Source organism: Patagioenas fasciata, chromosome 2 (assembly GCF_037038585.1).
Source record: "Patagioenas fasciata isolate bPatFas1 chromosome 2, bPatFas1.hap1, whole genome shotgun sequence".
Taxonomy (NCBI): domain Eukaryota; kingdom Metazoa; phylum Chordata; class Aves; order Columbiformes; family Columbidae; genus Patagioenas; species Patagioenas fasciata.
In genome coordinates, this window is record NC_092521.1 from 108669515 (window position 1) to 108686539 (window position 17025).

The window sequence follows — 17025 nt, forward strand, 5'->3', positions numbered from 1 at the left end:
TTGATCAGATACAGTGTGGGAAAGAAGAGAAGAATAAATTAATACCAAGATCACTAGCTGAGAACAATCGGTCATTGAAAGTGCTTTCTCAGAGGATGCTAAGAACAGAAGAGGCCAAAGCCTCTTTCTAGAGATTTCAGAAATTCTACCTCACCTTTTTCCCCTGGTACTCAAAGATCAGCATTGCTCAGAAACACATCCACACTGCTAAGGTTGAACACAGTAATATTCACCTCCCAAAATCTAACTTACTTCACTCAGATCATAAATACAAAGTCTTAAAGCAAGGGACATCAAGGAGCAGATATCAAAAGCCCACAGCCTTCACAAGGGAGACCCAAACATCAGCTCATAAGAGGATGAGGTGAAAGGGTAAGGTACTGTACTCCCTTTTCTTACAGCATCTAGTACAAAACTTACCCTGTAATAACAGTGCTAATGGAGCTGATCAGCCTTTTCTCATTGCTCTACCTCATCCCCAGTGATAGATTCATAAATATTTTCCCCAGCTCCAGCCTCCTCAAATCCAGCAGCCCTGTCAAAACCACTCTTAGTATTTCTCTAAACCACTTTCCTCAAAGTAAATGCACAGTTCATTGTCATACAGAGCTCCACATGGCCATTACCACAGCCACTGTCCTCCATCAGCCCAAATGAGGCAAATCACCTCAAACACATGAGGATGGGGGAATGAGAGCAACTCCAATTTTGCCCTACTGAAAGCTCCTCTTTCCTGTTTACAAAACTCAGCAGCTTGGGTTTCCAGTATTTACTATGAGTCTCTGGATTATTTCTCATTCCTCCTTTCACAGAATTCGAACAATCTATCTTCCATGAACAAGGCTAACTGGCATTACGAAGTCCTCCTGCATGCCTTAAAATGATGGCTTTCCACTAGAGAAATTCAGCCCAGTATGTTCATATTTTGCCCAGCTTACTTACGGACATTCTCAATTTGTTACTGGGAATTCAGTGCAAGATCTGGCAGTCTTGTGTAATTCATTCAGTCATACAGGCTGCTGAACCTGCACTCAATCTCAATAAAATCAGATGCTTGAATGTGCATGGGTCCTCTTCTGTGGCATCTATCACAATGCTGCTATCTGCAGAAGGCTCAGTTCTGGAATCCAAGACTCGTTCATGCAAGATGTTGCTGTCTGAAACATCACGTTTCACTGGCAAACATTCAGATATGTCACAGAATCACAGAATGTTAGGGACTGGAAGGGACCTCAAAAGATCATCCAGTCCAATCCCCCTGCCAGAGCAGGAACACCCAGATGAGGTTACACAGGAAGGCGTCCAGGCGGGTTCTGAATGTCTCCAGAGAGGGAGACTTCACAACCCCCCTGGGCAGCCTGTTCCAGTGCTCTGGCATCCTCACCATGAAGAACTTTCTTCCCATATTTAAGTGGAACATCCTATGTTCCAGTTTGCACCCATTACCCCTTGTCCTATCATTGTTTGTCACTGAGAAGAGCCTGGTTCCATCCTCCTGACACTCACTTTTTATATATTCAAGGTGATGGTTTGTCGCAGGCCCACACACAAATCTCCACAGGACAACTGAAGGGGTGATAGTTTTGTGCCAAGCCTTCTCAAAATACAGGATATTTCTGACTAGGCCATATCTTTGACTTGAAGTGTATTGAAAAGCAGCATTCTTCCTGTCTTTTGTGCAGAATATTCTTTCACAAGAATGTCTTACATAATACAGTTTGTGAGCACAAAAGAATTTATGGTGCTTCCATAGCTCCATGATGGAGAAAACAATGTAAGAAATACGCTGATATGCTTTAGCTTGGAAAGGTTATATATTAATAGAAAGGATTTGGTAAACCCTCACACACACAAAGACAACATAATATTTAAATGCAAAGAGAAAAATATGTTTTGAATAGGCTGGAAACACAGTACTAAACCCACTCAGATATGATGTATACATCAACTTAGCTCAAGTTATCGAAGTTGTAAATACAGTGAATTTACTACCTATTAAAGTAATAATATCTTCTTTCTTCCCCCCTGTTAACTTTTAACAATTGAGAACTAAATTTCAAAAACTAAAAGTGTCCTTTCATTGTTAGTACTGGGTGCATAACCCTATCATACTGGGCATTTTCCCCTTTAGTTATACTAAATCATGACCATTATGTAACCTCATTTAAAGTCTCCATAATGTGTCTGATAGTCTGGCAAAACAGAAATGAGAAATCTTTCCTAAATGTTTTACCATGTATTTTACAGAAGAAATCAAAACTTGAATTTAACATCAAACATTTGGGAAAATTACACTGATTTTAAAAACTTCTAAGGAACTCTTTGAGCATGCAAAGGCTGAAAGCAATCAATAGTAAGAACAATACCAGTTCTGAACCAAGATGCATAAGTCAGAGACATAGATGTATGTAGTCAGAAAGCATTTTCTAAAGTATCATAACTGTGACCCTCTACGTCACTCTCTGACAGAGGTTTTTCCTACGGAGTTTACACATGAAATGCAAATTTATAAGGTTCACTTATCATCTTACCAATATCCAAGGAACAAAAAGAGAGAACTAAAGAAAGAAGAGGGAAGCAACGGGTTCTCATTTACTGATTCAAATTAGATTATAATTGATGTTTTTAATAAAGACCTGCTTTTCCTTCTAAAGATAAGGCGGCTCAGTGCTGAACAGGACAACATGCTATTAGCTTGGCTGTAATAAAATAGCCACAGAAGTTAATGGGAGCTTTCAACAAATAAACAGAGTGGAGCTGAATGCTAGGTTTTCTGGTGGGTTGCAGAGTCTTTAATTTTGTATCCATTTTACTGTTTCAAACAGAGCCTCGCTTGGTAGAGAACAAAAGGCATTCGTTACAGACTGTTTAGTGAGCTATGGAAGATGTGTTATGGGTTTCAGTCCATACTCTAAAAGCATGCCTGCTCTCACACACAAAGACCACTGGTTGTTTGGTTTTAAATAAACTGTTGAGATGACAATGGCAGCAGAGAAGTCAGAAATTGCACTGAAAGGGAGGTTAATCTGAGACACAACTGAGGTGTTGCTCACGTTGCCAGAAGCAATATGATCCTCCTAGGACTCAGTGACAAGATCTTGTGTATTGTGACCATGCCTGGAGATCCGCTCTGTGCTCACATACAGTAGCTAGACCAACAGACCTAATTTGCTGTGAAAAAGTTGTGCACTTAGGAGATCCAAGGATGAGAGATGCTTAAAAGTGAAGTGTGTTTTCTGCAAAGGAAACAAGTAGCAGGAGAATCCAAAGACAACATGTGTTTCTTCTTAAGCACTAAAAGTGGTAAGTGATGTAAATATGCACACAAACTCCACATGGATATATCCTCGGCTGACTGTGGGAGTAACACCATTTGATCTTCAAACCCTTGTAAGAGTATGACACTTGTCTGGCACAGTGTAACTCCATGTAGCATCCAGGAACACTGTGCAGAGATCACAATGCTTTAAAGCTAGAATTTCTGTGCATTTATAAGTGGCATGTGCAATCCTTTTCTCTAGAATCTAAGCAGAATGCTAAGTAAAAAAAAAAAAAAAAAGAGAGAGAGACAAATATTTGGACATTTGTACATGTATTACATCTTTTTAAGAAGCATCAGGAGTGGCTCTGCAAGGACGACAAGTTGAGAGCTGCAGGTAAGCCCAGTGCAGGCTGTGTCCTCCCTGACAGGGCACAATCCCACCACCCCACTGCCCCCAGGCTCAGTCAGGGCAGGCCTGGCAGCCCAGGGGACCATCAGGCTAGGTGAGGTGACAGGCCAGGTGCAGGGGTCATTCAGGAAGCCCAGCCAGGACAGCAGGACATAGGTCTGGCCACCAATCTGCCCACAGGAGAGCTGAGGGCATGACAGTGTGCCCCCATTCCAGCCACAGTGAGCCCCCAAACCCATAGGCAGGTGCAAGGGGGGGTGGACCTGGTTATGCTATCAGGCAATTAAGGCTTAATACCACTCTAAGTGTTCTCAGCCTCTGCTGTACAAAAACTTGTCATCTGCCTGACCCATCCAGTCAAGCCTTCAAGCAGTACTTCTTTAAATTCCGGACATCAACGGAGAGATACCAGTGACTCACCTACAGGTTTATTAAAAATCCAAATGGAGAGTGACTGGTATATGCCGAGGAAACAGCCAAACTCAAGAATAACTCAGCAGGCTACCTGACACACAGAGCAATTTTAAGAGGAAGAATGTGGATGTCTTGTTAGACATATGACAGACACTTAGCTATGCTTTTTTTCTGTTACCATTTATGGGGAGAAATTCTTAAATGGGAGATTTCTCAATGCCTAACGTAGGAAATACTTATAATACCACTTGCAAGGACATTCTGTGTAAGCTTATATATATCTTGGAAATATTTGTGCTTGACATAACATATATTCTTCACTACTGTACGATATATCTGTAAAGTGTGGGCAAAAACATCAAATGGCACACTACGAGTTCTGTCATTTTTGTATCTGAAAATAATTTATAAATTGTGTTTGGTTCCTTCATCTCACAAGAAAGACTAAATGAAGTGTCAAATAAAGATGATATGCAAGGTATTACAAACCCAAATTTTAGTAGGTTGCTTGGGAACAAAGTATGTAGAAGAAAACTAACCATTCGTGGTTACTTTAAGAGTCTGAAAGAAAACTAACAAGAAGAAAGCCCAAATGGAACAAACACCTTTCTTTTACTCACTCCTTCAACAAGCTCGCAAACATTCTCTAGGCGTCTTGGATGAAAACAGATCATTCAGCTTTTTAAATACCCAGCAAGTTAGGATATTCCTCCTACTTTCACAGAGAAACTTAAATCCTTCTTGACAGATTGTTTCACTTCAGTACTTTTCCTTGCGAAGTTGCAGATTTTTTTCTTTTTTTCCTTCCCTCCCCCCTCGCCCCTTAAATATATTCTATATACTCATTCAAATATAAGAAGAGTTCTTAAGGAACTGAAAAGGAACTTTATTTTAAAAATGTAAGGTAAGGAGGCTTCCTGCCTTCTCCAAAAGATGAATTCATTGTCCACATCGTATTCTGGATGTCATGGTAACCATGAACCAGGAAAAGCTTACCTCATGGTATGTTTCTGTGGTCCCCATACTGCACACCTGCTGAAGTTCTGATTGAAAAGATAGCCCCTACACATCAAGAATCTACGTGTGAAGAAGTACAGGTAATATGACATCACAGTGAGCGCCATGAGTTTCTGCTACACTTTGGAAACATTGGAGTAGGTAAACGGTCCTGGAGGCATGAGTAGATCCCAGAGTGACTCTGAGTCACAGATATGATATGGGCAATTGCATTCCTGTGTGTCATGCAAGACATCTCTATAGGAAAGACAAGCATTGTACAAAGCCCTGGCGAGAACTCAGCTGTACCACTGGGGACTATTCTTATTCCTCAGGTTCAAGAAAAATCAATTCCATCTGGGATAAAGGCAAATGAAGCCTAAGCAGTTGATCAGGGGCATAAAGGGCTCAGAGAAGGAGACAACTAGCAGGAGCAAGACAAGGGCTGAGAGGTCTGCCATCAGTTTCAACAAAGATATCAAGGGTGAAGGCCAAAGGAGGAAAAGAGCTACTGAAATGCAAGGAAAAAGATGGTCAAGAACACAAGAGAAGTCAGGACTTCTTTCCAAGAGGATTATCTCAACAAAAACAGGCTAGTAACAAATGTCTCTTGGGGTGTTCATTGGTAAGGAATGGGGAGGAAATCCTACATGCTGTCCACATCTCTGCAAAGTTCATATCGAGGGAGTCAAAAGCCTTTTTGTTCACCTCTGGCATGCCCACAGCCAAAGGAATGTCTAAAGTATAAATGCCCTTCTTTGCACAGGCTGAAAGTACAGATGAATGTACAGGGATGCTGTATGGGAATTGCACAAGAATGGCGAGGAGGCTAATTGTAAATACACTCAAGTGACTGCAGCTAGGATGTTGAAAAAGCACATACATCACACTAATTGTTTTACTGACCTTGTGTGTTTGACAAGTAGAACCTCTCTGTTAGATAACATAGGCCTTTGAGAAACTCTAAGGCACCTTATCGTTGTGCCTGAGATTCCTGCTTTGTTGTGGTAAAGAGCAAAAGGTTGCCCCTGCTTGAAGCCTTGAAATATACGCAAACGCAGCAGGCCCAGCAATCTTATACTGGGGCTGAATTCTGCAGCACCTGTGTCTCCACTTGCACCACCTCTGCCCAGGAGCTTAAGTTCTGCTTCGAAGATCCCCCGGTAGACAGGTAACTAAAATAAAATTTGCTCTTTGCAATTGCATTTGTGGTCTCTGGTTGCTTCTCGTGACGAGCCTGTGTTGATTCACAGAGACGCTCAGCAGCTGTGCCCAGTGCCTGGTCACCAAGGGCAGGGACAGCCCCCGGGGCCTCCTGTGCACAGGGGCTGCCTCAGGACCAGCACCCCAAAGGTCTAACTCTGAAGCATGCTGGGTGGAGGGGTGGCAGGCAGGGATGCACAGGGAGGCCCTGTCACCCCCATGTCACAGTGCTGCCACCCAGCAACGCAGCAGTCACAATGCCCCGGCACAGGATAAAAGAGACCATCCTCCCGTGTCAGCTGACAGAGCTGGGGTGGGGGCAGTTTGAAGTCATCTTGAGAGCAAGTCCTTGAAGAGCCAGTGGAATCACTTGGAGGGGGCTGAAGGAAAAAGACCAGAGGATGCTGGATGAGGCTGCTGGAGGTTCTCTGCTGCAAGGTCAGCTTTCAGTGAGGCCACCTTCAAGCCTCATTTGATGGATGGAAATCAGTTTTCAGCTGGAGAGCAGTTGTAAGAAAGGGGACGCAGAGAGGTTGCCATGGGTCCCGGTGCTTTAGAGAAACCCCTGCTCTCCTGAAAGAGTTGAGAAGGATTGTTGCCCCCAACGACAATCAGGTTGGAGGCATTTGGCCACTCCCAGAAAATGGCTCCACACTGAGGGAGAAAAGGGCTTGGATATCTCCTGGGAGGTGTGACCAGTCTGTGGGACGAGGAGGCAGGCCACACTCACGTGCTCAGGGAACAGCAGATCACCAGCACTGACTGGGGTCAGGATGGAATTTTCCCCTGGGAGATTTTGCCTTCTTCTGCAGCATTGAGCAAGACCACTTGTCAGGTCTCCTCTGGTCCTTTTTGGCTCAGTTACTGCCTGCTGCTCATGGACCTTACCACTAGTGGACAGCCTGGCTGATTTCACTCAGATTAGGTTGAAGCACTAAGATACCTGCAACATTTCTTATTTTTAATCACAGCAGACACATTTTTTGTAAAGGTGTTTTTCTGTTCCTTACTCACACTTTCCCCTTCCCTCTACTGAACTCTAAGAAATAAAAAAGCTTCCATACACATAGTGTGTGACTTGTTAGGAGAAGTCTTTCCTGACCAAAAAATGCATTAATATGCTTTTGAAATTGCAAGGCCTTTGTATTTTCTAACAAATCTGTTTGAGATCACAAAGAATAACTATGTTGTTCTCAAAATTCCCCTAGTTTCCAGTTAGGTGGAAAACCATACTTTGTTTTTTGGACTAGACATCTATAAGTTTTCATTTCTTTTTTTCCTAAAGAGAATATTTTTGCCAAATCATGTATTTGCTTTCTTGCTACGGAACTATTTTCCAAATTGCTTACAGGAAAATATCATTGCCATGCCATCCTTTCTTATCTAGACTCTAAATGCAGAAAGTTCAGTGTTTTAGGTGTTTCTACATTTATGGAAACACAGGAAAATCACTTATTACAAACTAATTGATGGAGGTCTTGCTGCATATCACAGCCTATGTACATTCAATTTGGGGTTCTGATTACTGATTGTGTCAATAATCAGGAAACCAAATTATCATGGCTTCTACAATGTGTATAACACAAATGTTTCTCGCTCAAAGTTTGTTTCTAGATAATATTAAACTCATTGTTAAAGCAATATTCCATTTTAGGAAGAAAGTCAATATTCCTGGAAAAAATATCAATGCCCATTAGACTTCCAGCAATATTTAATGTACTTATCATTTCAAGAGAAGACCCATTAACTCTGAATCACATTCTAAAACATAGGGTACTCCTATAGAATAACTGAAGATTTATAAATAAACCCTTTCCTCTACAATACTCTTGAAGGAATGGGGGCTGTACACCTGTACAAGTAAGAACAGTGTTTGCTTGAAGGTGAAATTAAAGAATGGAACTTGTGTCTCATATGAGTGAAACTGGATATAATTAAGATTAATCTTTTAAGTGCAAACTGAACTTTTTTGCTACTGGAAATCATTAGGAGAAGACAAATACGATCAAACAATGTTCTCCTGGCTTTTTCTTAAATTTAACAAAGTTTGTGCAGGAGGTGGTTGCTAGATACATCATAGTCATCGTACACTCTGTCACTAATTCCTTTACTGTGTTTCTTTTACATGCAGATTTTAGAGAAAGCATACACTGAGCTACATATTAAAAACCTGGGACAAAAAAGCCTGGATGATCATTATTTATCCTGATACGCGACTTGTAAAGTTATACCACTGTTTTAAAGAAGCTGTAAGCAGTGGGAAGTACCTTAGAGCCTAAAACTAGATGTGTATCTCACACAAAGTGAAGCAGAGTGGTGTTACCTGAAGGTCATGATGGAGATGAGAAGTAATGAGGAAAATGAGCTCCTGTCCTCAAAGGCTCCAGGCACCACTTACCAACTGTCTACAGAAACACGCTGCTCTAAGAACTCTGCATGGCAGGTCAGCCTTTGGTAGGCTACAAAAGTGAATTAGTCAGGGATTAAAATTTAGCTGATACAATAAAGCTCGTAAGGATGATATTGATAATTTTAAACCTAACAATTAATTTTTAAATAACTTTGTAACTGTTTCATCACAGCAAATCATTATTTTGAAGCAAATGCATTAATTTATCTTTTGTCTAATGATAAAATTGATTCTCTAGTCTGGTATTTACCAGGCCACAGCATTCCCTCGGCCACTGACTAACTGTTCGACAAAAGAGATCTGTCAGATTTCTAGGATATTTACCATGAGATACAACTTCCCAGTATTTTTGGTTAATTCACAATTGAGCTCCAGGGATCCAGCTGCAGCTGGATGAAGCAAAATACTGTGGAGTAGAGACATCTTTTTCTGTGAATGGCAGCTTAAGCCTCTGACAAATAACAAGACAGTGGACAGAGAGCTTCAAGATTTTGGTGTGTCTTTGAAAGATGAAGAGCCTGCCTGTAATAATGTCCTATTCTGAAAACCAGATTATTTTATGATCTTAAAGTTGCAAATGCACACAAACTCGTTTATACACTGGAGAAATAATAAGAATTAAAGTTGCTATTTCAGATTTATTTATTTGAAATTTTTCCTTCAATAACTAGTTATTTTTGGTTTATAGTTTCTACTATGTCTCAGCCCTAGAATACGTATTTCTCTCTCTAGACTAACTCTTGTTTTCACTATCATCATACTATAAATAAATTGTGATCAGACCTGTGTGAAACAAAGCCATTTTGATTCACAAGGATTTCATGCAAACATATTTCTCTGTTCCACTTCATGGAGTTCAGCCCTTGAGTTTGTCTTTGAATTTCAACTTCAAAGGAACCTAAAACTGCAACCTGAAATTTAGTCAAGGGTGCAAAGCTTTGCCTTTTTTCAGGTCAAAAGCTCACAAAATTGTTGAATTCCCCGATCAAAGCAAAATCAATTCACTGGGAAAGAAAACTTGAGTAATACACAATTATCTTGTTCCTTTAAGTTCAGCAAAATTCAAACCCATTAAAATAATCAGCTATGAATTTAGAATCCCCACTAACATAGTCTTGACTCCAACATCTTCGAAAAATGCCCTGTTATAACCACCACATATAGATTGAGAAAAGAAATATATATTTTACTGTAGAGTATAATACCATTTGTTTTGTAAAATAATCTCACATTTAAGAAAAACAGTACTGGACAAGTGTTATCTGCAGTTACTTTCCTGCTTCATAGAATCATGACATCTGCTAAATTTTACAGCCTTTTCATACAACCCGCAATGCTGTTTAAAATTGCTTTAGGGTATTTTTACACCACACACTAGTTACCATTCTAACTTCCCTCCTCCCCCACCATCTCTTTTGTACAGCTATTGGCAGGAACTTCAGGCCTCCAAAGCAAAAGGCAGCACACCAAGAATGTCTGAGTAGACCCGCACACTGCACAAGTAGGAAAGGACTGACAGGGTCAGTACCATTTTAAGTAGAGCCAAGGCCCCAGACCTCAGGGTAGTATAACTACAATCTTTGGCAAGCTTCAACAAATCCCCTCATTATTTGCAAATATACCTAATACTGTGAACATGGGTGGAGCATGTTCTTGTAAATACTGATCACTATTTTCAACTCAATAAAAGCAGAGTTAAGGTTGTCTCAGTCTAAAGCTTGACGCTGTAATTTCTGGTTTTTGCTCATTTTATGTCACTAAGTTCTATACTCTAGAAAGGTGCAAGACTTCACATATTCTGACAGGACATCTATCAAGTGAATAACTTTCTGCTCACCCTTCTTTTCTAGGAAAGAGGGCTTCTAAAAGTATAGCAATAGTAAAAATACATGGTAAAAATTAAATTTTTATTCTTTAAACACAAACGAGAAACAAAAGCTTAGCCATCTAAGAAGCTAAAAAAGTAAAGGTTCTTGAAAAACGTGTCTCCAAATGACCTGTACAGCTGTAATGCCATACACTTTATTCACTTCATAGCTAAAGAAGAGACAATATACCCCAAATCCCTCTTTTGATACCAGTCTAGCAGCACCTTTTACTTTCCTTATTGCACTGTTTAATCCATAGAAGGCAGGTGAAAATCCTGTTAAGAAAAAATTTCACAGTGCCTTGGATTATTATTTCTTTCCTTTGTAATAAATGTCATTTCAGAAAAGTTATGTCAACCGTTTGTCCTTGCTACTTCTCTTCGGGACTTGAGAAGAAAGCTAAACTATGTTAGGTTACGTCTTAAAAGTTTGTCTGCACAGGCCCAAAGGAGCACAGACAATGGCAGGAGGGTGAGCCCCAATAATACCCTGCCGGGTGATCCAGCATCCAGGCATCAGCAACTGTGGAATCTGAGAGCCAGGTCCAGCCACTGGGCTGGCCAAGTGCCTGAGCTGAGCCCTGGGTGGGATCCTGTGCTAGTTTGACTGAAAATGGGTTAATTTTCTTCATGCAGTTAGAAAACTCTCTTTTTCATAGATAGCACACTCAGTATTTGGACTTAGTTTGAGAACAAGAGGTAACATCCCAGTACAGAGATAATGTTTTTAATTGCTCTGGTCTGAGAGCCAAGGGCACTCTGAGCACTCTGCCCACAGCTGTGAGGCATCAAGGAAAAGTAAGAAAAGTAAGTACTGGATATGTTTTCTGAATCTTCTGGATAATTTAGAACGCATTTCACAGATGAAAATTCCACTTGTAGTGTACAAGAAGGAACAGAAGACACATGCCATTGACTCTGCATACACTGGTCAGAACCTATAAAAAGAGCCACTGTACCTTTTTGTGCTTTAATAGTGTAGGGCATGTGAAGTTCATAAGAAATACTCTTATTTGAGAAACAACAACAGAGTAAATAATCTTATTTTACAGTGGCCAGTAATCAGTGTGTGAACACGCTTTGGGATTAGCAATCGGAACAAGCATCTCTCTAGCAGCAGTCAACAGCTTTCCCCAGCAGCTCAGGGCAGATTCACTGTGTCCACCTGAAACTCTGGTGTGCAATTGGTGAGAATGTGTTCGCTCAGTAGATCCAACTAATGCAGCTGTACTGCTTTGGTCCCTTCCATGGTGCAGTACAGTGCTATATCTACATAGGGATGTATTTATAATGTAGAGTATGATTAAGTCCACACCTCCTTTCCAAAAAAGTTTCAGGATTTTTACCAACCAGAGAGGAAGACTAACTTTTTATCTCAAGCAAAAGACATCAGTGTCTTCCCCACTCTATTGCAATTTCAAAACAGTAGGATAGCTTACAGTTATGACAAGTGGCGCCACTGTATCCGCTCCCATCACAATTGCACTTGAAGCTGTCCCACGTCTGGGTGCATTTGCCACCATGTTCACAGTGGTTGGGCACACACCTGTAAGGGTGAGATGCAAAGACAGAAAGAAAAACCTAAATGAGCATCAAGATTTACACACAGGTAAATTGCGAGCTACCCAAGCGGCATATCATGTCCTTGCCTGTTAATTAATCCTTGTTATTTTAGGCAGATTAACAGAATTTATATCTGAACACACAAATGCATAAAAGATGATTAATCAATGCTCTGCTGCCAACCCTTTCATAAAGAGTAAAAAAAGCACAATGAAGCTAGAATACATACACCCATCTTAAATTGGGGTTCTAAACTATGTATGACTGGTACTTCGCTGCCAAAACAAAAAGAACATCACCAATCACACCTCTTCCTGCTGTGCAGGTGGTGTCATGCCTCAAGGATTCCAGTCCCACAAATGACTGAAGGTGAAAGAAAGAATGCCAGTCAGTTGCTATTTATCTTTCTGTTGCCAGCAATGGGATAAAGTGGAGGCAGATCCTGCTGGCTAATGGATATTACTAATGCTGCATTATTAAAATAAACAATAGGCTTCAGTATAAAAGCTGTAGAAGTTTCTTCTTCACAGGGATTTGTGGCAAGGGTTGTTCACCTTTCTCCCATCCACCTTTTCTTCTCCAGCTACGCTGTTGCTGGAGAGTGGAAGGAATGCAAAAAGAAAAAATGGAACAGGAAAAAACAAAGTTATAGCAGAACACATATTTATTGTTTGAAATATTATCTAAATGTGTTTTCAAAGATTTGAGTTTGGCCAATTTCTTTTCTATCAAAGATAAAAATGGGAACTACCATGTACTTTCACCTTTGAAACTATTAAATTTCTTTTCTTTGAGAGGGCTTCGAAATAAGATTTCAAATAATTTTTTTTTTTCTTTTAAAATTTGTTCCAGTCAGACTGAGTACAGGTTCTGCATTTTTTATCAAGAACTAAAGGAGCTTGTCTTTCAGGATGAGCTGGCTAAATCTAATTTATGAACTATATTTCTTATTATGACATTAAAAATTAGGAGAACCCCTACTACACAAACAAATTCAAATATTTTTACAAATGCATTACAAATCAAGTCTGCCTATCTCTATGATAAATCTGAAGTTCACCATATTCCTGTGATAGTTAAGAATATTCTATTACATAAAACCCAAAGACAGCATTCCTTTTCTATATGGCAATTTATTGAAACTGAAAGTATCTGGGTGAACCTCCTATAAGCTTAATTCTCATATCTGCTCAAGTTCCCATTAACAGCATTGGCATACATGACTCAACTACAAGAGTAACCTATGTCATGATATGCATTAGAGACTTGAACATTGTGGACTCATATTTATAGAAGTTTTTTGGTTTTATGCATGCACAAGTACCTCAGAACATACACAACATAGATGTCTTGCGTGCTATATCATCCCGGAGTAGTCAAGGCTACCCATTATTTCTTTTTCAAAGAGATCAGAAAATATTGGCTTGGTTAAAAATAATGCTTAAAAAATGCTCCTCTAAAGCGAAAAACAAAGCATTTAAAAATTTTCTTTTAACGATAAAATACAATGAAACTACCTGAGGTAATTATCACAGTACAATAAACCATATTTTCAACATGGTTTAAGCAGATTCATTTAGTTTTGTAAGTGTGGCAGGCTAAATGCCCAGATAGAGCTCATTACTGCTATTCAGCTAATCGGTGGTGATGACTTTCTGTTGTGTTCTCAATATCACAGAAGAAAAAAGAGCATGTAATAGCACATTCGTAAACGCCCAAACAATTAACAACTTATATGAATCCATAGCTGGTGGGTACAAGAGTAGGGAAAGTAGAGAGTGGTGATATTTCAAAAATAGTCTCATAAAAGTAATTTTTATTCAAGGATATAAAAATCTACAAAAGTTCCTAAATCTGAGTATGGTTTTGTATTTTTTTCCAGCCTTTCATAATAACTGCTTTTGATGCATTTTCTTCTTCATTTACATTTGAACACACATCACTTTAAAGGTAGTTATCCAATGGCCAAACTAAATATTTTTCTACGTGAATTCTGCCAGCTATTTAAATGAAGTCTCACACATAATGGCAGCAACTATTTTCACATTTTAGTGTGGTATAACTCACTGTTATTGTACCATAACTAGTAAAGATTCTGCATAATTGACTCTATAACTGAGGTAAATGACTTAATCTAGGGAAATGTGAAAAAGAGATACTTATCTGTACTAACGGAAACAACACTCAGCAGCGAGTGATGAGCACAGCAGTGACTACAGAGCAACTGCACAGCATGTGAGAGCCTTTCACTGGTATGGGGTGGTAACAGAGAAAACAGTTTTGCAAGGTGTGAGCAGGTGGATGACCTGCTCAGCCTGGTAGTAGAGCTGAGAAAGGAGGAGGAAAGGTTGAGAAGTATCAGAGAGCTGGAAAAGGAAATTGACTGGTGGGATCAAGCTCTGGCTGCCCAGGGGCAGGTAAGACTAGCAAGAAACTAAGATCAAGGGATTTCTGTATCCTCCCCTTGCTTGGCTGAGGAGGGCAGGTCAAGGGAAAGGGATGAACAAAAGAAAGTCTGCACTCGGGGTGGCAGGAGAAACACCCCCTACCCACTCCACGTTCCCAGGTGCTTCTGTCCAATGGGCATGAGGCTCAGGATGAGGAATGCAGCAACCTGAGGAATAAGGGGGAATGGAAGCAAGTTCCTGGCCAGCGCAGAAGGAGGACGGTTCCTACTGTGACCACCCCACCCTTCCACCTTCCCTTCCGAAACAGGTATGAGGCCTTGCAAGTGGAACCAAACAACAACACTGAGGGAGGTGGTTCCACTGAGCTTGGAGGTGCCTCAGAGTCAGTCACCCTGCACCCTCCATCAAAACAGCTCCCACCAAGAAAAAAGGCAGGTTTTGGTTGTAGGGGATTCCCTTCTAAAGTGAACAGAAGGCCCTATATGCAGGCCAGACCCACTTCTCAGTGAAGTCTGCTGCCTCCCTGGGGCCAGGGTTAAAGATGTAAAAGGGAAACTTACTGCCCTGGTTAGGCCCTCAGACTACTACCCACTAGTAATTTTTCGGATAGGCTGTGATGAAACTGAAAAGGGAAAACGAAACATGATCAAGAGAGACTTCAGGGCCTTGGGAGAAGTGGTCAAAGGATCAGGAGCACAAGTAGTATTCTCTATCCCAGCCAGGATTGCTGATAGATAATGGATAGTGGCTTAGTGATCACCTCTGTCATCTCCCTCAAGATGTAACCAGTCTGTATCTTGGATATATCCAGTCTTGCCTCCTGGACGTGTGGGTATCCAAGTGTTGTAGCAGGTCACCAACCACTTCCCCTTGCATTACTGGGGCTTCACTCTGCTCCCCATCTCTGTCTTCTGGCTCAGGGGGCTGGATACCTGGAGCACAACTGTTCTTACTATTAAAGACTGAGGCAAAGAAGGCATTTAGTACCTCAGCCTTTCCTTCATCTTCTGTCACTGTGGTTCCCCGCACATCTACCAGAAGGTGGAGATTCTCCTGAGCCCTCCTTTTGTTGCTGATACATTTATAGAAACATTGCTTACTGCCTTTTACAGCAGTAGTCAGACCCAGCTCTAGTTGGGCTTTGGCCCTTCTAATTTTCTCCCTGCATAACCTCACAGAATTGTATTCCTCTTGAGTAGCTTGCTCCTCCTTCCAAAGGTTATAAATTGGTTTTTTATTCCTAAGTTCCAGCCACAGCTCTCTACAGCCAGGCCAGCCTTCTTACCCACCTGCTTGCCTTCTGGCACATGGGGACAACCTGCTCCTGCACCTCTAAGATTTGTTCTTGAAGAGAGACCAGTCTTCCTGTACTCCTTAGTTCTCCAGGACTGACTCCCAAGGGACTCTGCCAACCAGCCTCCTGAACAGATCAAAGTCTGCCTTTCAGAAGTCCAAGGTGGCAGTTCTGCTAACCACTCATCTAACTTCTCCAAGAACAGAAAACTCTGCCATCCTAAGTAATGGCTATTCCTTCATTTCTTTCTTATTTGCTGATTTATTAGCAATATTTAATCAGTAAGATTCACGATATTCCTCAATAATAACTGGTATAGACATTGTTGCCTTGTTTTCAGCTGTGGTAGGAAGCAACCCATAGACTTTCACCTTTTACCTTAAGTACTGTAACTATCCTAGAGAATGCATATTTTTTTCCAGTCCTCAACAACAAAGGCCAAAGAAAAAGTCCCAATTTCTATTCCTAAATAAAACCCATATCATTCCCTTCATTTTCCTCTGGTGTTCAACAATACCCTCCTTCTTAAAAGTATATACAGTATTTCCACAAAACACCACTTGGAAAAGTGGTCTCTTTTATGCTTTACCTGTAGTCAAGTTATTTGTAACAAATCTGTTTTAATCAACTGTTGTTTTAAAACTACAGATTGAAACTTTGACCTTCTAGCAGGATGAGAAAAAACTGTATATTAAAAGTTCTTCCTCACTGTCTGCCCAGATATACCTAGCACAAGGAATACAAATGGTCTATCCATGCACTGAAGGTTTGACATTGCCTGAAGCTTTAATATTTCCTCAGAGATGCTATACACAAATATCTAGTAAACCACTAAGTTTCACCACACCACACTGCCCAAGAGAGAAAACTGAGAACAGGATGCTCACATAGTCTGCAGGAAACACTGTTTTCTCCCAAACGCATCGTTGGAGCAACCAAGAACGGTGCTATGGTTCAGACATATTTTACTGTCAATCAGGCTACTTCTACCTGCCATCTTTACTAAGGGTCCTCCCCCATCATGAGTGAATATATGGATGTCAGATCATAGCGAATGGTCTGTGAGTCCCAAGGAAATGTGGCAACTAGGAGTAGAGTCAAATACCTGGCCTAAGCCCCCCCGCCAGAAACATAGGGGACTGCCTGTGCCAAATGAACTGGGATCAATAAGATGTTTCTTTGGCATGAAGATATGAAAT

General features: G+C 40.7%; 1 protein-coding gene across 2 annotated transcripts in view; it reads right to left on the reverse strand.

The window, feature by feature from the left end:
* Window positions 1–17025, reverse strand: part of CNTNAP2 (contactin associated protein 2) — a 1148794-nt gene that overhangs the window by 391639 nt on the left and 740130 nt on the right. For both annotated transcript variants that reach the window (XM_065830092.2, XM_071804698.1), the window contains exon 11: window positions 12001–12107. In XM_065830092.2, the coding sequence (XP_065686164.1) occupies window positions 12001–12107 (107 nt within the window). The remainder of the gene's footprint in view (window positions 1–12000; window positions 12108–17025) is intronic.